We start from the raw sequence: 23,677 nt of genomic DNA, 5'->3' as shown, positions 1-23,677 counted from the left end.
CTGAACTCCTGCCCCCTCTCGAAATTCTGCCTTGACTCCCACTCAGGTGGCTGATCAAGGGAAGCTCCTCCCATGACCTCCATCACCTGGCCCCTCCACCCAACCAGCCCTGGCCTTCTCTTCCTGAAGCCAGGCAGGAAGGTCTTCTCCTGGTCCGCCTAGGCTCTGAATTGGCCCGCCCCACCCCTCGTCTTCTGGTCTAAACGCCTGCCTTGGATGAGACTGAGTGGGCGGGACTGTGTGGTAGAGGGTGCATACACGCGCACACCTGCTCTTGGCTTTTCTCAAGCCCCGTCCCCCCACCAGGAGCCCACCTCCTCAGGTCCTCTGTCCGTCGCGTGAGCCCCGCTCTCATTTCTGTTGCCAACCTCTGCCCTACTTTTGCATTCTCCCATTCTGTTTACCAACTCAAATCTCTCCTGCCTTAATAAATAACCCTCCCTCTCTCCTCTGAGCCCCTATTTATCTAGGACCTGATCTTGTCTCCTTTAACTTTACAGCCAAGTTTTATTTTTTTGGTGGTGCTCATGGCACGCAAGATTTTAGGTCCCCGATCAGGACCAGAGATCAAACCATGCCCCCTGCAGTGGAAGCACAGAGTCCTAACCACTGGACTGCCAGGAAAGTCCCTGCAGCCAGCTTTCTATAGCCTTGCCTCTACGCACCATAAATAACTGCTCCCTCCCGCCTTCAGCTTCTCTCCTGACCCAAGGCTGCTGGTGCCTTCCTCATTACCAGCACACACTTTTGGGTCCTTGGCGTTTCTGTCTGCCACATTCAGACTGTTCTGCTCTCTCCTTTCTGCAACTCTCCCCTCCAGAGGCTGCCCCAGTGCTCCCCTTTGCTAGCTCCTTCTCCATCTCCCTGCAACACAGACCCCCTCTCCACCCACCGCTTCTCCCTGCAATCTCATAGGCTGTGATTCTCAATGGGATCCAACCTCAGGTCCCTTCTCCTTTCATTTCATCTACTCCCCCAGGGCAATTCCTCCACAATCTTGGGTACATCCTGGTGTGCTGATGACAAATGTCTATGTCTAGCAGGCTTAGGGACCGGTCCTCGTGGGTGTCTCACAAGCACAGGTCAAACGTGGGATTCATCATGATAAATGGAATATTTCCAGCCATACTGATAAACAAAACACATCACAGTCATCAGTAATTGCAGCCACCCCTGATGGTGAGCTGGTGAGCCCTGAGGGAACTCAGGAAGGAAAGGCTATCTGCCATCTAGCGCCCATCAGACTGCAGCCACTCCCCATGGTGAACCCTGAGGAAACTCAGGATGTGAAAACACTGACACACCGGCCCCAGACAGGTGAGGTGCATATCAAAGGAATGAGGCCAGACTCTTGCATCTTCCCATACACAGAAAATACCTAAATTCCTTAACTTGAGATGTCTGGTGTTCCTTTAACAATGATCTTTTGAGGTTCAGACCACCTGCTCTTTGTTGTAATAGTTCTACATGACCTGGCTCCCCTCTTGCCTCCTCAGAGCCGTTCTCTCAGGGTTGAGATGCTGCCTCCAGGGCCTGAAGTCCTAAAAATTTCCCTGAATAAAATATAACTCTCAACTTTTAGATTGTGAATATTTTTTTAAGTCCACAATCATCTCCCCAGACCTTCTTTTCCTTCAGGGAGCCCATGTTGATGTCCAGCCCCACCTCCCCACCTGAGGCAGAAGATGGGCACTGGCCTCACTTCTTTTGTCCTGTTGGTCAGTGACTTTGATCATTGTTTCCAAAGGGTCTCTGGTGACAGCTCTCTCCTCTCCAGCTCTCCTCCCCTGTGACTGTGTCCCCGTTTCTCCTGAGTAAGTGGGTGGCCCAATTTTACTTTCATTTAAAGCTATGGTTTTCCCAGTAGTCATGTACAGATGTGAGAGTTGGATCATAAACAAGGCTGAGCTCCAAAGAACTGATGCTTTTGAAATGTGGTGCTGGAGAAGACTCTCGAGAGTCTCTTGGACTACAAAAAGATCAGACCAGTCAATTCTAAAGGAAATCAACCCTGAATATTCATTGAAAGGACTGATGCTGAAGCTGAAGCTCCAATACTCTGGCCACCTGATGGGAAGAGCCAGCTCATTGGAAAAGACTCTGATGCTGGGAAAGACTGAGGGCAGGAGGAGAAGGGGGCGACAGAGGATGAGAAGGTTGGGTGGCATCACCAATTCAATGGACATGAGTCTGAGCAAACTCCAGAAGATAGTGATGGACAGGGAAGCCTGGCGTGCTGCAGTCTATGGGGTCACAAAGAGTCAGATACAACTTAGCAACTGAACAACAATATATCTATTTCTGACATGGCTCCTCCTGTCCCTTCCTGCCTCGGTGGTCCTCCTTGGCCTTCAGGAAGAAATGTAGACTCCTTAGAACATCATTTCTCCTTAACTAGATTGCATGTCTCTTAAATCTAAACCTTGTCTTTACTGGGCCCCTTGACCTCCTGGGATTTGGCACAGCAGGAAGCCCCCACTGGGGCTTAGTAAAGACTCAGGTAGAGGGGCTTCCCTGGTGGTCCAGTGGTTAAGACCTCACTTTCCCATGCAGGGGGTGTGGGTTCAACCCCTGAGTGGGAGCTAAGATCCCACATGCCCTGTGGCCAAAACATCAAAATGTCAAACAGAAGTAATATTATACAAATTCAATAAACACTTTAAAAATGGTCCACATCAAAAAATTCTTTAAAAAAAAGACTCAGCTGGATTGAGGAAACATCCCATACATCCAAAAAGTGCATTCCACTCCTGACCAAGGGCTTCTTGCAATGTCAGAGATGGGACCCACAGGAGACTAGAGGCAGGTACAAGGGGTCTTTCTTCCTGGGTTACCTGTCTCCTGTGGTTACCTCTACGCTGATCACATCTAGGGAGAGATCCTTCATCTTAGCTTCTTGACGGGATTTGACGTGGGTGATTAACTCCAGGAAGACCCGGCCTCGATAAGCTAAACCATCCTTGACAATGTTGGGAATATTCTAGGGTAACAGGAAGGAAAACAGTAGGAAAAGGAATGAGAGAAAAAAGGCAGGAAAAGTCTTTCCTGAAACCTTTGTGGCAAAGACAGGGTTGTTCTGTAACTTTCTGCCTTGGGCTGACCACAGTCCCAGGGAGGAATTCCAGAGACTCCAGTCACGGCCATGCCTGGAAACCTCTGGGCCCTGAGCCCTCTTCCATACCTGAGGCCTCCTCTTCCTCTTCATTCATTCTATCTCCAGGCCCACCAAAATTGCCCTGGTCCTGTAAACTCTTTTGGCTTGGAGGGGCCTGTGTTAACTATTAAATTATCCCAGGCTGGCCAATCAGGAGAGGCCCTGCCCCCTTGGCAACAGTGATTGGTCCAAGGGGAGCACACATGACCCAGGAAGGCCAATTAGAATGCTTCCTTGGCCTTCCCAATTAGAGGCTACCATGGCCCTGTTTCCATCAGGGAGGCTAGACTGTGGTAGAAATGAATGAGGCCCAGGAAAGAGCAGCAGAGATGAGAGATGGAGTGAGTGTGGGAGAGGCTCCTAAAGGCATTGAGGTCCTGGTTTCTGAGGCTCTTCCTCACTCAGAGGCCTTCCCAGCCCCATTCTCTTCTTTTGCCAATTGGCTTTCTGGTGTTTACCGCCATCCTCTCTCTTTTTTAAAAATTTTTACTGGAGGATGGTTGCTTTACAATATTGTGTTCGTTTATGCTGTAGGCAAACTATATATCCCCTCTTTTCTGGCTTTCCTCCCCATTTAGGTTACCACAAAGCACTGGGTAGAGTTCCCTGTGTTATATAGTAGGGTCTCATTAGTTACCTAACTCATACACGGCAGTGTAGATACATCAATCTCAAAATCCCAATCCATCCCACCCCCCTTATCACCAGCGTTGAATAACCCAGTGCTTTTCCACACTTACCTGCTCTGCTTCTTTTGCTGCCCATGACCTTTCCACCTGCCCAATCTCTTACCTGAGGTCTCATCTCAATGCCCCTTCCTTAGTGAATGCCCAGAGCACTCCATCTGCGCCTTTCTTGGGTCACAGCACATGCCCCGGGCTTATGTGGCCCTTTGTGTACAGGCTTCGAGTCCTCTACTGGAGTGTCATGGACAGAAACCAGGGCCTGGCCCTCCCCAGGCCCTCCCATGCCTGACACGTGGTTGATTTCACCTCCACTATTCCCTAGAGCTGACATAAGAAGCTTACAGGGTCTTCTTCCTTCATCCTGAAAGGGGCCTTTTTACCCCCACGGAGAGTCAAGAAGCTGGGGCCAAAGCAGGGTAGGAAGCCAGAGTACATTCCTGCAAGGGGAAAGGGGTGAGAGAGGGCGGGCCTGGGTGGGAGCGGTGCAGGAGGCAGGGCACGGGGGGCTTGCTTGCCTTCTATTTCGGCTCCAGTGGATGAGATCTGGTTGAGGGACAGGCTGACCGTCCCGATCTCATCATTGCACCTGTTCCTGGGGCTGGAGAGAAACACACCCTGCAGGTGCAGTCCCCAGCCCGGTTCTGATGTCCTCCCCCCTGCTGGGTTTTCCGGTCTCCACCCAGTTGCTCACCAGTCCAAGACTCTGAACTTGACATAGCTGGAGAGGCAGGGAAGCTGCAAAGGGCAAGTGAGAGGGGCAGTGGGTGCCTGCCCAGATGGCCTGGTCCTTGCTGAGACTGGGAGCAGTTGGGAAGTCCTGAGTCTGGGTCAAGGTTTGGCTCTGTTACCAGGGAGCCCAGAGGGACTGACCACTGAGGCTTATGGACCTTTAGCTGGGGGCTCCCCACTGTATAGGCCCTTTGCAAGGGCCTGGGGAAGGCCTTGGACTGTGTCCCACGATCATTTCATATTCTCATTCTTAAACATGGTCCCTCATTGTATCAGCTCCAGGGTCCGCGAGGTGTGGGTCTACCCAACTGTGGAGTCCATGACTGCGGTCCTTACATGGCCCTTCAGTCTGGAGGCAGGTTTACCAAGCCATCTCACGGGGACGTTGTGGGCCTTGAAAGACTTCCTCACATTTAGCAGTTAACCTTTATTTACTATTTAAATTAAAAAAAAAATTTTTTGGCCACTCAGGGTGGCTTGTCAGATCTTAGTTCCCCAACCAGGGATTGAACCCAGGGCCCGAAGCAGTGACAGCACAGAGTCCCAGCTGCTGGACCACCACAGAATTCCCCGGCAGTTCACCTCTAAACAGCAGGACATCTGTCTCTTCAGGGAGTAACAATAGCTGCCACTCTGGGGAGGGTTTCCATTGTCCCCAGGCTATCCTGAAAGTCTCTGTGGATCACCTCAGTGACCCTTACCTCCACCCCCAACAACTCCAGAAGCCAGGAGCTGTAATCGTGTCCATTTTCAGCCAGGAATGCCGAGGCACAGAGAGGCCACGTTCCTGAAGATCCTGTGTGCTGTGCAGAGCCCTGCCCACTCTGCCATAACCCAGCAAGGCATGACTGTCCTTGACTGAGGGGGACTGAGGCCCAGAGAGGGACAGAATCAGGATGCAACCCAAGCTTCTGAGTCTTATCTCTGCTCTGTCCTCAATTATAAAAAAAGTCGATGTAGAAAACACAGCTGTTGGGGTTGAGGCCTGAGTGGGCCCTACATCCCTTGTTCATGGGGCATGGCTGGGGGTCCTCTGTTCTCCACTCCCCTTGTCCTTTGCCCCTTGCCACGGAGGCTGAGGGTCAGGGGAGCAGGGGAAATAAAGGCCTTTCCAGGGACTTCCCTGGTGGCCCAGTGGCTAGGACTCCGTGCTCCCGATGCAGGGGGCCTGGGCTCAACCCCTGGTCAGGGTACTAGATCCCGCATGCCACAACTAAGATCCAGTGTGGACAAATAAACAAATATTTTAAAATACATATAAAGAGAAAGGGCTTTCCCACTGAGCAGGTGCTTAGTAAGCCATGAGATCACCCTGCTTAAGGAAGGACACTGGAAGTGGAGAGAGGGGGGCCCTTGGGCACCCAGGTCTTCCAAAGCACCCAACCCTACAAATTGGTGGAACCATATTTTCATCCATCTTTGAGAATTCTCTTCCCCTCTCCCAGTTCTTTGTTTTGATTCGCTCCTGTCTGCGGGCCCCGGAACTGCTAACTGGAACAGACCATTGTCAGCAGTGCCCCCTGCAGCCTGCCTTGCTCGGGCCCTGACCAGCTGGTCTCAGATGCCACTGACTGTGCAGGTGGTCATCCTGCCACTTCACAGGGAGGTCCAGAAGCCTGGCGACAGGTACAAGGGCTTCTCTGGTGGCCCAGTTGGTAAAGAATTCGCCTGCCATGCAGGAGCCTGCCTGCAATGCAGGAGACCCAGGTTCGATCCCTGGGTCAGGAAGATCTCCTGGAGGAGGGGCATGGCAGCCCACTCCAGTATTCTTGCCTGGAGAACCCATGGAGAGAAGAGCCTGGTGGGCTACAGGCTATGGGGCTGCAAAGAGTTGGACATGACTTAGTGACTGAACCGCCTGCAATAGTCAGGCCGCCCCCCAAACAGCCCCAGCTCTAGAGAGAGACTGCATCTACAGGAAATGGGTGAGAGTCTGGGGGTATTTGGACATCTTCAAACATGGGAAGGCCTTTTTCAGGGATGGGGGTCCTGCTCCTCCCCCACTGTTTTCCGAGCCTGGAGGAAGCTGAACACGAGAGAGGACGTCCAAGGCCTGAGAATCCACAGAGCATCTGAGGATTCCTGTCCTGAGCCTCATCACAGCCAGCACAGGGGCAGAGAGCAAGGGCGCGGGAAGGACTAGGTCCTTCTTTAAGAGTCTAGAAAATCACCCAAGAAGCTAGGGATGGAGAGAAATGGTTAAAAATGCTGACTCACAGAGAGGTGGATGGAGATGTTTCTGGGAGAGGCAGGGCGAAGGGTCCGCAGAAAGGCAGAGGGGAATCTCCTTTGTTAATGTCACACCACACAAATGTAAGGTATGTTGGTGGTGGCGGTGGTGTTGAGTCGCTGAGTGGCGTCCAGCTCTTTGCGACCCCGTGGACCGCAGCGCGCTGGGTTCCCTCTCCCACCCTCTCTCCTTCTGCCTTCAGTCTTTCCCAGCGTCAGGGGCTTTTCCAATGTAAGGTTTAAGGACAGCGAAACACTCTCTGGGTAGCCAAACGAGTGCCAAAGTTCTACACACTCACACGAGAGTGCTCGAGTCCTCTCTCAGATTGCAGACTCTTATTTTACACACAGTTTTTACAAGCCTGGCATGGAGTCAAAAGTCAGTCAAAGCTCTCTCAGGGCTTGGAGAAAACTGGCATCCACACTGCTGACAGGTGACTGAGAAGGGCTGAAAAGCCGTAGAAATCAGACTAAAAGCCCCACCATGTTGAGATCATTTATGTAGTAACAAACAGCCCCACACTGCACATATCCCAGTACATAACTATGCTCTTGTAGCGCCTCTAAAGCCATCAACAAAGAGATGCAATTATATTCAGGGCACTTTGCTTAGAAGATATGAACATGCATAGTACAATTTAGAATGGGTCTTGAAAGTTTTTTTTTTTTTTTTTAACTGAAAGGGCATGTTTAAGCTCTCTGGAAAATTTAGTCTTAGGGCCCATTCATTTCACTTTTTTTCTAACCTGAACTTGATCATTAGTTGAAATCTGGGTCATTTATTGGTTTCCCTTTATTTTTGGCTTCACAGCACAGCTTGCACTTGCAAGATCTTCGTTCCCTGATGAGGAATCGAACCCAGACCATCAGCAGTGAAAGAAAGCGTGGAGTCCTAACCACTGGACCACCAGGGAAGTCCCCCATTCATTTCAAGTAAGGTTCACTGTCATATGTCCTGGGCTTCCTCGTGCCCCTATAAAGCAGAACCCCTTGCCCCTCCCACCCCTAACTTCCATCTCATGCCCTTTACAAAGACCACTTCTGTTTTTTTTTTTTTGGGGCGGGGGGGAGGAAGAGAAAGCGTGATGAAAAAGCAATACCTGAATCCGGAAGGTCAGGATCTGGTTCCATATCGGGCTCTCGGTTTGGGTCTGCACATTTGTCTTGAGCTGGGAATATCCCAAAGAAATATCAGTCCAGCCTCCCTCCACTGGCCTCACCTCCCAGCCCTTCTGGTCCAGCCCATGGGTGGACCCTGTCTGCAGCACAGAGCTGGTCATGGGAGTCCCTGGTCCAAAGACACTTTGACAATTTCTCATCAGCTACAACTTCAGCCCTTTGAGTAGCTATCTAGATCCAGACTCCTTCACATTTTCCCTCAAATCAGCTTTCAATTGATTTAACTTTGAAATAGAGGGTTACTAACTCTATTATGAGTGCAAACATGTTGCTTTTGTTAGAGAAATTCTAAAATCCCCACAAAAAGTCAGCAACAATGATACTGATGGCATACTCCTTTTCAAAGTATCACTTGACTTTATTTTTAACCCTAGCCTTATTCTGAGCAATCATGTCGGTAAAATCAAGGGTTAATTGGACTGGTTAAACTCTTTCATACACTCTCAGAAAAATATAGAAATATTAACATTTCTGAAAATCTGTGTGCCTCTCCCACCCAACAGTATCTCACCTTCTTTCAGAGTACCAAACCACTCATTGGGAAATAGGTACTCAGTATGGTGCTCTTAAAATACGTCCACACACTCTTTGGTATGCTCCCCTTCAAAAGGTGGACACTAATCTCCCTCCGCATTTGTCTGGGCTAAATTTAATGACTTCTTCTAATAGGTAAGATATGGTAGAAACGACGCTCGATGAATCTCGAGATAAATCTACTTAATTTCAGCCCAGAATTCCCCAAATTTGAAGACAGGGTCCTTTTTTTTCTTTTGCCCATGACATCCATCAGCACACTTGGGAAAATGCTACTGTGTGTTGAGAGAGCTTCAGGGAATGTTGCCCTGGCCCAGAACCTCCCATGTCTAGATGCAGAGACTGAGGTTCAAGGGGCTCAGTGCCAGTTTCAATGGGGGCACTTGGGGACTCATCTCATTCACTGGTCCACTCATCTGTGCATTTCAATGTTTGGTTTTCGGTGGGCATCTTCTCCCCTCAAGGCACTGGGCACAGCTCTGGGACACGGGCCGACTAAGCCACGGCCTCCACCTTCACAGAGACCCTCCCTGGTCCCACGAGGTCTCATCGCTCATAAATGGGACGTGACTCCCGGGGTCCTGGCCTCCGACCCAGTCGTTTCCTCCTTGCTATTTTTTTCTAGGTGCCAATGTCTCTAAGCTTCAGATTGTTGTTATGCTTACCTTTTCCCCAATTAGTTCCACCTCCAACGCAGGACTCACAGAGTAGTGTTTCTCTAAGAATAAGAAGTTACAAGATTTCTGCGGCAGCAGTATTTTTTCAGGAGGAGGAGATGGAGAAGAGACAGGACCTCCCAATGAAGACCCTCCCTCATAATTTGGTTTCGTGGCCCCTGGGCAGACCCCTCCCACTTTCACTCTGTTCCCCTGTGCCACCATGTGCCCTGGCACACAACGGGGGTGGGGGCTGGCACAAGGAACCTGGACTATGGGCATTAAGGACAGGTCAGGGGCACGTGGCCCATTTTAAAGTCACCTTCATAAAACCATTCTCAGTGGGTTTCAGCCTCCCCCTCTCCCCACCCCAAATCTTAAGGTCAAAATGGAACTGGGGAGCCCAGTGAGAAACCAAGGTGGTCCCCGGTAGGGAAACTCAGGGCCACTCTCTCCCCCCCGCCGACTGACTGAGGTGGAGGTCCTCGGCACAGTAGATGAAGAACTGTAAGTAGGCTATGCTGATGGGCACCACCGACGACTTGAAGATCCGGGTGTCCGTGTCGTCAACCCTATAGATCAGTTTTTTATCGACCTGGAGAGACCAGAGAGCTGATAGGGTTAGAGTCACAAGGAGGTCACAGGCCACCAGATTTGGCTGGCTGGTTGGGGTGGGGGTGGGCAGCCTGGAAGGGACACAGTGGACAGAGGAAAGCATGTGAAGAGCAGCGGCTGCTTGCGGGCTGGGGGGCGGTCACCCACGGAAGCAGCCAGGGTAAGAAGTGTTCCTGAGGTGTCGGGGGGCAGCCTTACCGGGGCCTGGTCTCCCACGCCGAGGGCACAGATGGTGACTTTCAGGTAGCCTCTCACACCACTGTTGGGTTCGTTTGGCTGGCAGAGGCCAAGCCATTTCCTCAGGAGTGTGTGACCTGGAGAGGCAGAGGGCCTGTGGGAGACGAGCCTCCAGTTCCCCCCGTCTTCCCTGGAACGTCTTTGCTTCTGCAGTGGGCGCAGGTGCGTGGGAAAGTGTCTCATATATTCTGGTTTCCACCCAGGTGCAGAGGGAAATGGGACTCACTTCTTTGCGCTTAGCCATTCAGTCGTGTCCGACTCTTTGCAACCCTTTGGACTGTAGCCCGCCAGGCTCCTCTGTCCATGCAATTTTCCAGGCAAGAATACTGGAGTGGGAAGCCATTTCCTACTCCAGGGAATCTTCCCAGCCCAGGGATCAAAAGTGCACCTCCTGCACTTGCAGGCGGATTCTTTACCCGAGGAACCGTTGGGGAACCCGTAAAGTACAGTGTCATTAAGCAAAAGCCACGAAGTACAGTGAAATGTTGTCAAGTACAGAAAATAACTCACACCCTACCCCCCCCCCCACCATGTGTTGAATACATAGGAATTGTGAGATGATTTCAGCACCTGACTGGTTTTTCCCAGAAGACACTCACATTCCCAACAACGGTTACCTACCTGGACAGTTGTAGATGAACCCAATATCTGTCTGAAAACACAGGAGTAGAGAAAGGATTCGTTAGGGTCTCCAGCCAAGATCTGTAAAGACCAGCCAACTTGATGACAATTCATGTACTTTGTTGTCGCTTTGCTAAGTCGTGTCTGACTGTTTGTGACCCCATGAAACTGCAGCATGCCAGGCTTCCGGGTCCTTCACCATTGCCCGAAGTCTGTGCAAACTTATGTCCACTGAGGCAATGAAGCTATCTAATCGTCTCAGCCTCTGCTGCCCCCTTCTCCTCTCGCCCTCAGTCTTTCCCAGCATCAGGGTCTTTTCCAATGAGTCGGCTCTCATGGACTTGTCCCGCCCTAGCTCCTTCCATCTTTACGGCAACCTGGAAGTTGGCCCATTGTAATCTCTACTCTACAGAGGCAAATGTTGCGTTTGAGCCAAGAGCCCCAAATCTTAACAACGAGTAAGTAAGGTTTGGATTGAAAGGACGCTTGATCACCACCAGCACTGCTAACAGACACAGCCTTGTTCTTCCCTACGCCTGTGTGGAGGAAAGTGCTTATCCCATCCTGGGGAAGAGGACAGTTGAGGAGTTGGCCAACTGACTAGGGGTTTTCCTCTTTCCCTGGGAGATAGACGTTCTGTTTGTTTGTTTTGATGTGGACCACTTTTAAGGTCTTTACTGAATTTGTAACAACACTGCTTCAGTTTGGGGTTTGGTTTTTTGACAGTGAAGCATGTGGAATCCTAGCTCTCCAACTAGGGATCTAACCTGCGTTTCCTGCAATGGAAGTGCCAAGTCTTAACCAGTGGACCACCAGGGAAGTCACTATGTTCATCACCTTGATTGTGATAATGGTTTCAAATACAATGGTTTCAAAAATGTATCAAATTATACATTTAAAATGTTTGTATATTATTGTATGTCAATTATATCTCAATAAAGCTGGAAGAAAACAAACCAAAACAAAACTTATTCACCTCTAACGGGCAATAGATCTAGGCAGTGATCATCAATAGCTGTTAACAACAAAGAAAGAGACCGGCAGTCATTCTGTGCCTGTAGGTGATGTCATCTTGCCAAATAATTGACCTAAGTCTGATCCAGCCTCTAGATAGCAAATACCTGGGCGGAGGATCATGAGATGTGAGCCGCTGGAGGTACAGTCAGCAAGATCCAGGCTGAGGGAAAACTCTGCAGGACAAACTATACAGTTGCTTCAAGAAATAAACAGCCAGACTTCCCTAGCGATCCAGTGCTTAAGAATCCGCCTTACAATACAGGGAACACAGGTTTGATCCCTGGTTGGGGAACTAAGATCTCATGTGCCGTGGGGCAACCAAGCCCATGAGCCACAACTACTGAGCCCTCGTATCACAATGAGAGTCTGCAAGCTACTCTGAAAGAGCTTGCACGACACAGTGAACATCCTGAGTGCCAAAACTGAGACCTAAGGCGGCTGAATAAATAAATACTAAAAAAAGAAAAAGAAATGCAAAGAAAGCTAGGGTGCAGGACCAACTGAATAAAATGCACCTAAAAACACATTTTAATCAACTGCAATATGTGCACTTGGTTTGGATCCAAATCAGAATATTTATAATTATTCAAATCAGAATAAACTGTAGAAGGGATTCATGAGACAATTAGGGATGTTTGAACACTGACTAGATATTTGGTGCTGGCCAAGAATTATAAAGGTGTTTAGATGTTGTCATTGTATTCAATTATGCTTCATAAAGTCTGTATGGTTTTGAAATAGGTAATGAAATATTTTAAAGTAGAATGATATGTCTGAGATTTGATTCACAATGTTTAGGTTGGTACAAAGCAATTGCAGTTTCGGACCTTCCGTTTTAAATCAGTCATGTCAGACTCTTTGCAACCCCATTGACCGTAGCCCACCAGGCTCTGTTGTTCAAGAGAGTCTCCAGGCAAGAGCACTGGAGTGGGTGGCCATTTTCTACTCCAGGAGATCTGCCCAACTCAGAGATCCCCAACCATTCCAGAATCTCTTAATTCCTAGGCCTGTGCAGCTTCTTTGAGAGTTAGTTGGGGGAGGGGCAGGTTATGAACACTCACATGCTTATTACAAGTTGTGAGAAAGAAACCTTCCTTTGACTTGTCCTAAATTTGCCTTTCCCAAGGGTAGGGCCCTTTCCCAAGAGTTGCCAGATTTAGCAAATATAAATACAGATGCCAGTTTAAATTAGGATTACAGATAAATAATGACCTTTTTTTTAGTAAACGTAGGTCCCCAGCAATATTTCACGAAGAGCCATGAAATATTGGGGACATACTTACATTTAAAAAGTACCTGTTGTTTAAGATTAAAAATTTCCAGGGCCTCCTGGATTTAACCTGGCAACCCTACCTTTTGGTTAGCCCTTCATGATTGTGTGAACGTTCCTCATTTCTCAACCTGGGTCTTTCCCAAAGCAAATCTTTTCACTCTGTCTTCAGGGGCAGTCTTTCTCCAGGTTTTCCAACAACCTGGTTGACCTTTTGGATCCTCTGTTTCCATTTCTGGAGACAGAGATGTGAGCTGTGTCCATAAATATGCTAAGTGTGGGGGAGTTAAGGTGGCACCCAGCACTCTCATAAATGTTACCTACGTTAATCCTCACAAAAATCCTGTGGGTTGAGTGTGTTATTATCCCCATTTTACAGATAAGGAAGTAAAGGCTCCGAATAACTTGTCTAAATCACCCAGTGGGTAGGTGGATCCACAGCTGGAAATCCAAGTCCTTTTCCCTAGCCTGGGGCAAGTAGCCCTGGGTGGGTCTCTAAATATTTCATCAAACCTCCTCCTCCATCCAGTGCTCACTTGGAATCTCCCGATCTCTGCATTGAATCTCATCACTGAGGAATTCATCACCTGCAGGGAGTTCCCAGAAAGATTTGTTATTCACAACCCTAACCCTGATTTCCCCAACCCCATGGGAGGAATCGGCAGGGTACATCTGGGCTCTCCAGGACTGACTCAACTTCCTAATGACGGACACTTCCAAGCAGCGTTCCTCATTTAATTCTCAGAGGAGCCCTGAGAAGTTCAGATTTTCAGTCCCACTTTCAGGATGAGGAAATTGATCCGAGAGGTCAATTCCCTTGGTCTCCACAAAGCACACTTGCTCTCAGCTTTCTCCTCTGCATCCTGCCTTGGCTGTCTCCTAAGACCTCTCCGAGGGAGAAGCCTTGCTGTCACTAGCCCTGTGCTGGGCACATAGGAGGCATTTGATAAACACAAGTTCCCCATTGTTACTGGGCTCCCTGTGGTCGGAGAATGGAATGTCTCATTTGGAGGGGACATTTGAGGGGTCCTTTGGTGGCATGAAAATCCTGGCACACGGGAAAGGGTTGCTTTGTTCACCTTGGAGCTAAGCTCAGGGCCTATCATTTGGCATTTCATAACATTCATTGAGTGAACGAACAAATGGACAGATGGATGGATGGATCGGGCGGTGTCTGGCTGCTAGGGTGAGGAAGGTGGCAGAGGTGCTGCCTTGGGGTCAGAAAGACCATCGGACGGGACTCTAGCTCTACGGATGGGGCTGGAGGGGAGTGAAGCACTTTTCAGAATTGAGGCGGGGCAAGAAAGGCGAAGCTGTCTTGCCTGGCTCCTCACCTGGATTAAGATAATCTCATCGAAGAACTTCATGGGAGCCTCATAAAAATTCTGGAAGAAGAGCTGAAGTAGAGAGAATGGGAGGGGGGCGGGGGTGAGGGTAGGAAATGTGTCTCCATCCCATCCCCCAGGGACTGAGCAAGCCTGAAGCCTCCAACTAAGAGGCTTCTGCCTGTTGTTTGTCCATTTCGGTGACCTTCGTCTCCTTACCACCCGCATGCTCCGCTTGCAGAAGCAGAGGCCCGCCAGGTCCTAAATGATTTTTTATCCAGAAAAGGGTGGTGTAGGGGATCCCTGGAGGGCCTGGGAGCAGCTCAGAGCCCATCAAACTGCCCTGGGATGGAGATGAAAGTGTCCGCCTCTTTCTAGATCGCCCTGTCTGTCCACCACACCCCCACTCCCTGCTGCAGCCAGAACCTCCTCCCCCCAGAGCAGACCTGGCCCTGTCACTCTCCTGCTTGAGTCCCTCCATGGCTCTCAAGTCCCATCCAAGATGAGGGCCCAGCACATTTTGCAGGCTTACCTACGGCCACGCCCGTCCCAGCTCCACCCACATCTAGTTTTGCCAACCAGCCCTACTGTTTCTTCCTTCCGGGTCTCTGAGAACACAATTCCTTTTCCTGAATTATCTTTCTCCATCTTGTCCCTCTTTCCTTGGTAGATTCCTCCTTCAAGGTTGCAGGAGACTTTTCTGAGTCCTCTCCACCCTCTGTTCCCTGTCCCCACTGTGCTTCTCTCTTTTCTTTGGTGGTCTAGTCACAAACTAATTCAGTGCTTATTTATGGAGTTCTTACTGCATCAGTCATGATGCCAGGAGGGGAGGCCCCAACGGCGGCAAAGTCAGTCGTTCAGTCGTGTCCGACTTTTTGTGACCCCATGGACAGCAGCACGCCAGGCTTCCCTGTCCCTCACCAACTCCCAGAGCTTGCTCAAACCCATCCATGGAGTTGGTGATATCATCCAACCATCTCATCCTCTGTTGTCCCCTTCTCCTCCTGCCTTCAGTCTTTCCCAGCATCCGGGTCTTTTCCAATGAGTCAGTTCTTTGCATCAGGTGGCCAAAGTATCGGAGCTTCAGCTTCAGCATCAGTCCTTCCAATGAATATTCAGGACTGATCTCCTTTACGACTGACTGGTTTAATCCTCTTGCAGTCCAAAGGATTCTCGAGAGTCTTCTCCAGCACCATAGTTTGGAAGCACCAATTCTTCAGCACTCAGCTTTCTTTATGGTCCAACTCTCATATCCATACCTGACTACTAGAAAAACCATAGCTTTCAGCTAGGCAAACTTTTGTCAGCAAAGTGATGCCTCTGCTTTTTAATACAGAGACAATGAAGTTGTCTAGGTTTGTCACAGCTCTTCTTCCAAGGAACAAGTGTCTTTTAATTTAATGGCGGTAGACGCCGTCAGCAGTGATTCTGGAGCCCAAGAAAAGAAAGTCTGTCACTGCGGCCACTTTTTCCCCTCCTATTTGCCGTGAAGTGATGGGGCCAGATTGCTATCATTCTACACGGGGCCTGCACTTTCTGGCTGTATCAGCGGCCCTCCCAGATCTTTATCCCCCGGGCCCTGTCCCCCTAGATTGCTGTTTCCCCAGATCTCTGTCCCCTCCCATTCCTGCCCACTGCAGTCTTGCCCCATCGTCATCACGTATATGTTCACATGCTCTGGTCTCCATGGTGTTTGACCATGTGTGCCCAGTTTTGTGGAATGAACAGATGAAAGCAGCAGAGTCGGGAGCAAGCTTCCCGTCCACCAGCAGGAGATGCCTAGCCCTCAGCTGGCCCCTGTGACCCAAGTGCCCCCAGTCAGCTCTGAAGGGCACAGGCCGCCCACCTCATTGAAGAAAGGGTTGTTCCCCATCTTGATCCGTGAGTGGTGCTGGTGGCCCCCAATGACCACCTTCACCACTGGCTTGATGTCGTTGCCCATCAGCTGCCGGGCTTCAAACAGCTGCACGCGGACCTGCAGGGGAGAGACCAGGGGAAACTGACTTTGGGGGTCCAGGCTCCTCTTTGTCAAGGGGGACTCTTCTCTGAAAGAACAATATGTTCTGGTAAGAAGCATCTACTGCCGATAGAAAGTGGCCCCAAAGCCCTGAGCAGGCTCTGGCTCCTTCTGTTTCTTCCTATGCGAACTGTCACCTCACTTCGCCTTTTCATTTTGGGTGCACACAGGGTTTACTGAGTGGGGGGGACTTGTTACAGAATAGGGTCCAACATTTCTCAGTTGTTGTTGTACCGTTTCGTTTGTTTTAAATATTTATTTGACTGCATCAAGTCTCAGTTACGGCATGTGGGATCTTTAGTTGCAGCATGTGGGTCTAGTTCCCCGACCAGGGATTGAACCTGGGACCCCTGCACTGTGAGTGCGGAGTCTTAGCCACTGGACCGCCAGGGAAGTCCCAGTATATTGTCTTTTCTGCTTGTGATCTTTTCACAGAATTGAACACTTTATTCATTTTTATTTAATTATTTATTTTTTACCAGAGATAAAGAAGTTTATTTCATAGTGATAAAAGGACCAGTTAATGAAGAGGACATATAAAGATTATAAACATTTTTGTTTATACCTTGACAACAGATCTTCACAATGCTGCTGCTGCTAAGTCACTTCAGTCGTGTCCGATTCTGTGTGACCCCAGAGACGGCAGCCCACCAGGCTCCCCTGTCCCTGGGATTCTCCAGGCAAGAACACTGGAGTGGGTTGCCATTTCCTTCTCCAATGCAGGAAAGTGAAAAGTGAAAGTGAAGTCGCTCAGTCATGTACGACTCTTTGCGACCCCCATGGACTGCAGCCTACCAGGCTCCTCCATCCATGGGATTTTCCAGGCAAGAAGTATAAAGAGAAAGAAAGAAAAACTCTTCTCCCCATTGACATAACAGGTAGGCAGAAAATCATCATGGCATAATACATTTGAATAGCACTATCAATCAACTTGGCTTTCCCAGTGGCTCAGCGGTAAAGAACCCACCAGCCAAGGCAGGAGACTGGGTTCCATCCCTGGGTTGGGAAGATCCCCTGGAGAAGGTGCGGCAACCCACTCCAGTGTTCTTGCCTGGAGAATCCCATGAACAGAGGAGGCTGGTGGGCTACAGTCCATGGGGTTGCAAAAGAATTGGACATGACTTAGAGACTAAACAACAACAATCAATCAACGTGACCTGATGGACATTTATAGACTATTTGATCCAACAGTGGCAGAATGCAAATTATTCTTAAGTGTGCACAGAATATTTACCAAGAAACACCATATTCTGGTACATAAAACATGCTTCAATAAATTAAAAAATACTCAATCATTCAGGTTATGGTTTGCTTTTTTTTTTAACCATAATGGTATTAATTTATGTTACTTTTTCAGTGTTTATTGGAGTATAGTTGCTTTACAATGCTGTGTTGGTAGGAACTGAACATTTTAAGCTTCTGTGCAGCTGAATCTATGGTCTGTGTTTCTTCTGCTCTCCTGAGACTCAGTAAAGGGCCTCACCTGGAAGTGCTGAGGCTTTGGGGACAGAGCCTTGTGCACTGTGGCACTGGGAAACATCAGCTTCTGCTTGGCCACCTCTTGAGCTGTTATGGCCAGGAGGTCTTCATCGCCTGGGGAAACAGCCCAGGGTGGGCTCTCATGGGGGGAGAGCAGGGCACTTGGGGGCACGTGCCCATTTCATCGTTCTGTCCCCCAGTGTCCCCAGTGCTAACTAAAATCACAGCCGAGAGGCCCTGGTAAGGGCACATGTCCTCCCAGAACCCTCCATGGTCCCCACCTACCCTCGGTACCCCTGGGCCTCACTCTCTATACATGGGCGGGGCACGCTCTGGGGAACGGTCATCCTTGCCTCCCTCTGCAGCCCATTGCAGGCTGAGTCTTACGTCTATGGGGAGGTGTCTGGAGAGCTCACAATCCTATAGGCCTCAAGGGTTGGGGTCTCCAAGATCCCCAAGAGCCCTTCCAGCTATGGCTGGAGAAGGGCAGGGCTCAGCCCCATGGAAGTACATACCAATCTTCTCAATGTCCTTGTAGGTCATAAGGGCCGCCTGTAACGTGACAGTGCACTGCAAGGCAAAGGCAGGGGGCTGTAAGATCCGGCAATCCCGGCAAGATCGCGGCACTGGCACCTGGCCCATCGTGGCAGGAGTCGCACCCAGCCGTCCCGGGTGGAGTGATGCTGGCCACAGCACAGGGCCCCACTGAGGGGACTGTGCAGTCTGGGGTGGAGGGAGGCTATAAACTGATGGGGAGAGAGCAACGGGTCACTGCGGACGGGGCTGAAGAACAGAGGAGGCGCGTGGCCGTGGTGGTGACAGAATAGAACGCCGCGGGGTGGGGAGGAGAAGAGGTGACTTGGGACCAGTCTAGAACCACTGATGCTAAGCTCCTCGCCCAACATCTCATGACGCCCTGTGGGAACTCCAGCAAACACCAACTGACCTCTTGCCTCCAAGCGCCCTCACTGCTCAGCCATCGTCAGAATTGACCCCTGAACTCCTAAGTGCCCTAAACTATCAGCGTATCCGCGTAGACCCCGCAGGGCCCTTCCCTTCTGGACCCTGGCCACTGCCCAATCTCGGCCCTCCCACAGTCAAGCCCTCCCCGCCCCTCCCCCAGTGCTGGCAGAGCAGGCAGCCCACCCTCCTCAACATGCCGGGCTGCCTTTTGTCCCTCCACCTCCACACCAGCACCTTACATTCCTGCCAGGGGCTGTCTTTCTTTCCTATCCGTTGGGCAAACTCATGTGCTGCTGTGCTTCGTCGCTCCATCATGTCCGACTCTTTGCGACTGCGTGGACTATATAGCCCGCCAGGCTCCTCTGTCCATGGGGATTTTCCAGGCAAGAATATCGGAGCGGGTTGCCACGCTCTCTTTCAGGGGATCTTCCCAACCTGGGGATTGAACTTGTGTCTCCTGAATTTCATGCGGATTCTTCACCATCTGAGCCACCACGCCTCTCCTTAAAAACCATCTACAGGGCTTCCCTGGTGGGTCAGTGGTTAAGAATCCTCCTGCCAAAGCAGGAGACACAGGTTTGACCCCTGGTCCCGGAAGATCCCACATGCCGAAAAGCAACTAAGCCAGTGCGCCACAGCTATTGAGCCTGTGCTCCAGAGGCGGGAGCTGTGCTACCGAAATGCGCGTGGCCTAGAGCTGCTGCTCTGCAACTATGGAGCCATGGCAATGAGAAGCCTTCACACTGCAGCTAGAGCAGCCCTTGCTTGCCTCAGGTAGAGAAAAAGCCTGCGCAGCAGCCAAGACCCAGAACAGCCAGAAATAAAACCACATAAAAAAATGTTTTTTAATCTATAAAAGTGGAACTCTGACTACACTCTGTAGCAATCAGCTCAGGAAACGAACCTGATTACAGTCACCAGCCCAGGAAGTCAGTTTGCTGTGAGTTGGACCTATAGAAAGTCAGACCACCAGCTCTGGCGACAAACAGCCAGGACTTGATTAATAACTGACGAATCTCTTAATTTTGTTCCCACTTTTAGCTCAGAGCTGACGGGAGAAAGCCAAATATATACCCTTAAGCAATCACATGGAGAAGGAAATGGCAACCCACCCCAGTATTCTTGCCTGGAGAATCCTGGGGACAGAGGAGCCTGCTGGGCTGCCGTCTAAGGGATCGCAGAGTCGGACACAACTGAACCGACTTAGCAGCAGCAGCAGCAAGCAATCACATAGGGTGCTCAGCTTCTGGTTGGTCCACTTACAGCGCCCCTCATATCAACAGACTCCCATCAGGACTTACCTGAAGTCTTCCCTTTTTTCTACCATTGAGTTTTCTCACTCCTCTGCCTACCTTTGCGTCTCTGTCAGATCCAAGTGCTGGTGGCTGACTCCCTTGTTATATCTGTTGTTGTTTAGTCGCGAAGACACGTCCGACTCTTTTGCGACCCCATGGATTGTAGCCCACCCAGGCTCCTCTGGGATTTCCCAGGCAAGAATACTGGAGTGGATTGCCATTTCTTTCTCTAGGGGATCTTCCTGACCCAAGGATCGAATCCGTGTCTCCTCCATTGTAGGCAGATTTGTTACCACTGAGCCACCAGGGAAGCCCCTTGTTACATATTAATAGCAAGCTCTGAATAAATCGCCTTTGCTTTTTCTCATCTGGTTGGTCCTCATCACCTCCTCTGTGAAGCCTTTCATTTTCTCTCAAGTGAAGCCATTCATTCCCCCCTGACCTCAGTGAAGTAGCTTTACAGACCCCAGTACACGTGTGCGGGAGTGCTTGCCAGGTGAGTGACGATAGATGCGGGCTTCGTTCCAGTTCGTATCCCAGGCCTAGCGCAGTTGCTGACACCAGCAGACCATTGGCTGAGTTCTGATCTCAATGGGTGGGTGAAGGGTAGAGGGGTGAGTCAGTAGATGGAGAGCGTCATGGAACTTGGGGAGATGATGACAAGTGTGATGGGGTCCCCCGGGGTAGAAAATGTTCTCCGGGTTAGGGGGGCCCCGAGACACTGCTGCAGTGCATGGCCCAGCTTCATCAGCGGCCCCCCACTCCTGCAGCCCCCCTCCCTGGGGCCTGACTCACCTCTGTCGGCATCATGGAATGGTTGAGCAGGGTTAGGTCATTCACGAAAAGGATCTTTCTTGGCTTTTTCACCAAGGTCTTGAGCAGTACTGTGGCCATGCCAATGAACCTGGGGAGACAGGGAGCAGGTGTGAGATCCTGAGCCAGGTGTCCTCTGTCTCAGGCAGAGCTTTATCCAGGGATGTCTTTTCCCTCCTGGAGGCTGTGCTGTCCAGACAGAAGGAAGGATGCGGTGATGCGGAGCAGCCACTAGAGGGCGCAGGACTCTCAACTCTCTGGGAACTGGCTTGGGGGCTTCCTTGCCAGTGGGCCCTCTAGTTACTGGCTCTGCCCTGCTGTGCCCAGCCCCTTTCCAGAAGCTCTGCTCCCACGCTCCTCTGGAACAGGACCTGTGCTAAGGAACAGCTGATTGGACCAGGAGGTGGGCATCTGACCAAAGCTGGGCCAATCAAATTCTCTGTCCTAGGAATTTTGACCTGGGATGCCATAGCTCAGTTTCAGCATGGGGCTGTGATGGGAAACCAGTGTTGGGCAGAAAGAAACAGGTTTGAGATCCTGTGTCTTCAAAAGAGACAGAAAGCTCCTGAATCCCCAGTTTCCTAATTCTGTTTGATCTATCTATAATTCTAGCCTTGATACCTTTTTTTTTTGGTATTAGCTGTCTAGAGTGGGTTCTAGTCCTTGCATCTGAGTGAGTTATGGATGAGAGACTGGAGACACAGCATCTGCTGTAGATTTGGTCAGAGAATCAGGCTCCTCCTGCCTCTCTCTCTGGGGGAGCCTTACCTTTCCTTCTTCATTGAGCCCATGTCTCGAAGGGTGATTTGCAGGAAAGAGTCCTTCTGCAGGGGGTGGTTCCAGAGGTGCCAGATGAGCGTCTGGGGGAGCCACGGAGAAGTCAGTACCCTCCCTCTACCCCGCCCCCTTCCCATCCCTCTAGGAAACGAGAAAAGAGGCAGGTGAAGCCCTGGCACTGTTGAACTGAGGACCTGAGGACTTGAAGTGAGGACTTGAACTGAGGACCCTCCCTCAAGTCCAGTTTCCTAAGAGGAGGCATTTGTTACCTTCACCCGGGAGCTGGGCATCCTACCTGAGCTCCTAGAGCTTAGCTGTAGTACTGGGGGCTTGTTTAGTTAAGGTGCTTAGGAATCAGGTGGTGGGACGAGGATGGATGGGAGATGAGAGGGGATCCTTCAGAGGGAGCCCTGTCCCTGGGAACAGCAGGATGGCTGGTTGGACAAGCTGAGTCCCTCCCTAGGGTGAGGGGGAAGGCCAAGAGCTCTAAGCAGCTGTGGTTACAGTGGCCCTGAGACCCCACACAGCCTTCTCAGCACAGAGGCTGCTCACAGGGCAAGACGCTCCAGCCATGGGAAGGCTGAGGAGGCCTCTGTCCCCTCCCTAGACTTCTGAGCACAGTCAGCCTGGCCCCAGCCTGAATGCTGGGCTTGTCATGGTCTCATCTGGGCTTGTCCTAATGTGTTTTACCTCATTCCACACGGGGTGATTGCCTTCCACCTCACGAGTTGTCCTCTTGACATCTGAAAAGACACCAAGGGGCCAGCGTATGTGATACGACATGTTTCAAAGTCTAGGTTCGAGTGAGCAAAGAGAGGTCAGACTCTCTAAGAAAACATCCAGCCTACACTGGCACTGATTCTTTCTGACTTCGGAGTTTTCTAAACTTCTCACCTTTTGTTAAGAGTGACATCACCCCCATGTGACAGATAACGTTACGTGTTCATTTCATTTTCCTCCTGGGTACACAGTTCCCAGTCATCTCGCACCAGGGTGGGGCCGGGAAACTCGTCCTGGCCAATGGAGTGTGGGAGCGGTACTTAACTGCTGCCTGGATTGGCTCCCGAAGCTTCCCAGAGAGCGTCCATTCCCCTCCCCACTCCCGTGTCCACTCTCACCGTCTGCGGGCAGAGCGATGCCTGGAGACTCTGCAGCCACCAGCAACAGGCAGCTGGTCCCCAGTCTCCTGTTGGGAGGAGTCATTCAGGTTTGCTGCCTGATCTGTGCCGTCGACATTGGACTTGGTTGTAAGCAAGAGGTGAACTTCTGCTGTGTCACGGCACCGGGATTTAAGGGTTCTGTTGTTACCGTTGGGTAACAACCAATGGTAAAGCCAGTGTACTCTGAGACATCCTAAAACATCTCTAATGGGTTGAAAGGTCTTTATCCACTACAGTTTGTCTTCTCCAGAAACATCTTTAACAAAGAACAGTCCATAGCCCTGCAAAGAACCCCTAAATTGGTAACTCTGAGATTCTTCCCAGGGAATGAATATGCGTGTGAGGGCACGGTAACCCACTCCAGTATTCTTGCCTGGAGAATTCCATGGACAGAGGAGCTTGGTGGCCTACAGTTCATGGGGTTGCAAAGAGTTGGACATGTAGCCATTCAACAGAAAAAATGAAGGCAGAGGAGTCATACTAAGAGAAATCACAGCAAAAGGATGATAAATTTGAAAGACCCGGATGACGTATACCTCACCTTTTGGTTACACGGCATCTTTTACATAGTAGGGCACCAATGGGTCTAGTTAGCACTGGACACATGCTGCCTCTTGGGGGGTCCTGGCTCTTACCTCTGAAGTACACGGACACGCAGGGTCTGGGTGGGGGGCTTAGGGGTGGGCTAATCTTGGCCGACTGCACGATAAGCCGCAGCATCTTCCCCATCTACTTCTCAATGTCCTTCTCAGGCAAAACTTCCTGCTTGGAGCACCTTAGTCCAGGGCTTCTCCTAGGGTGAGTAAAGTCTGTTGCTTAGCAACAGAGGTGATGTCACAAAGGCCGGGGGTTCTTGATTCTGGAGAGGAAGGAAGAGAATTGAAAGAGGAGGAAGTCATAGGGCACGATGGAGCCAGTGGC

At 50.5% G+C, this 23,677-nt stretch overlaps 1 protein-coding gene across 1 annotated transcript in view; it reads right to left on the bottom strand.

Moving 5' to 3' along the window:
* Nucleotides 1-23,476, bottom strand: part of FER1L5 (fer-1 like family member 5) — a 55,444-nt gene extending 31,968 nt beyond the window's left edge. The window contains exons 1-18 of the mRNA XM_018054701.1: nt 23,392-23,476; nt 22,287-22,339; nt 21,588-21,679; nt 20,802-20,910; nt 18,264-18,318; nt 17,753-17,862; nt 16,099-16,227; nt 14,262-14,324; nt 13,464-13,514; nt 10,641-10,671; nt 9,981-10,096; nt 9,639-9,762; nt 9,177-9,229; nt 7,899-7,967; nt 4,532-4,575; nt 4,356-4,438; nt 4,183-4,277; nt 2,852-2,980 (exon numbers count right to left, since the gene is read on the bottom strand). Coding sequence (XP_017910190.1) covers nt 2,852-2,980; nt 4,183-4,277; nt 4,356-4,438; nt 4,532-4,575; nt 7,899-7,967; nt 9,177-9,229; nt 9,639-9,762; nt 9,981-10,096; nt 10,641-10,671; nt 13,464-13,514; nt 14,262-14,324; nt 16,099-16,227; nt 17,753-17,862; nt 18,264-18,318; nt 20,802-20,910; nt 21,588-21,679; nt 22,287-22,339; nt 23,392-23,476 — 1,491 coding nt within the window. The remainder of the gene's footprint in view (nt 1-2,851; nt 2,981-4,182; nt 4,278-4,355; nt 4,439-4,531; nt 4,576-7,898; nt 7,968-9,176; nt 9,230-9,638; nt 9,763-9,980; nt 10,097-10,640; nt 10,672-13,463; nt 13,515-14,261; nt 14,325-16,098; nt 16,228-17,752; nt 17,863-18,263; nt 18,319-20,801; nt 20,911-21,587; nt 21,680-22,286; nt 22,340-23,391) is intronic.

Source organism: Capra hircus, chromosome 11 (assembly GCF_001704415.2).
Source record: "Capra hircus breed San Clemente chromosome 11, ASM170441v1, whole genome shotgun sequence".
NCBI lineage: Eukaryota > Metazoa > Chordata > Mammalia > Artiodactyla > Bovidae > Capra > Capra hircus.
The sequence above is the reverse complement of the archived record's forward strand: the minus strand, read 5'-3'. Positions and strand labels throughout refer to the sequence as shown.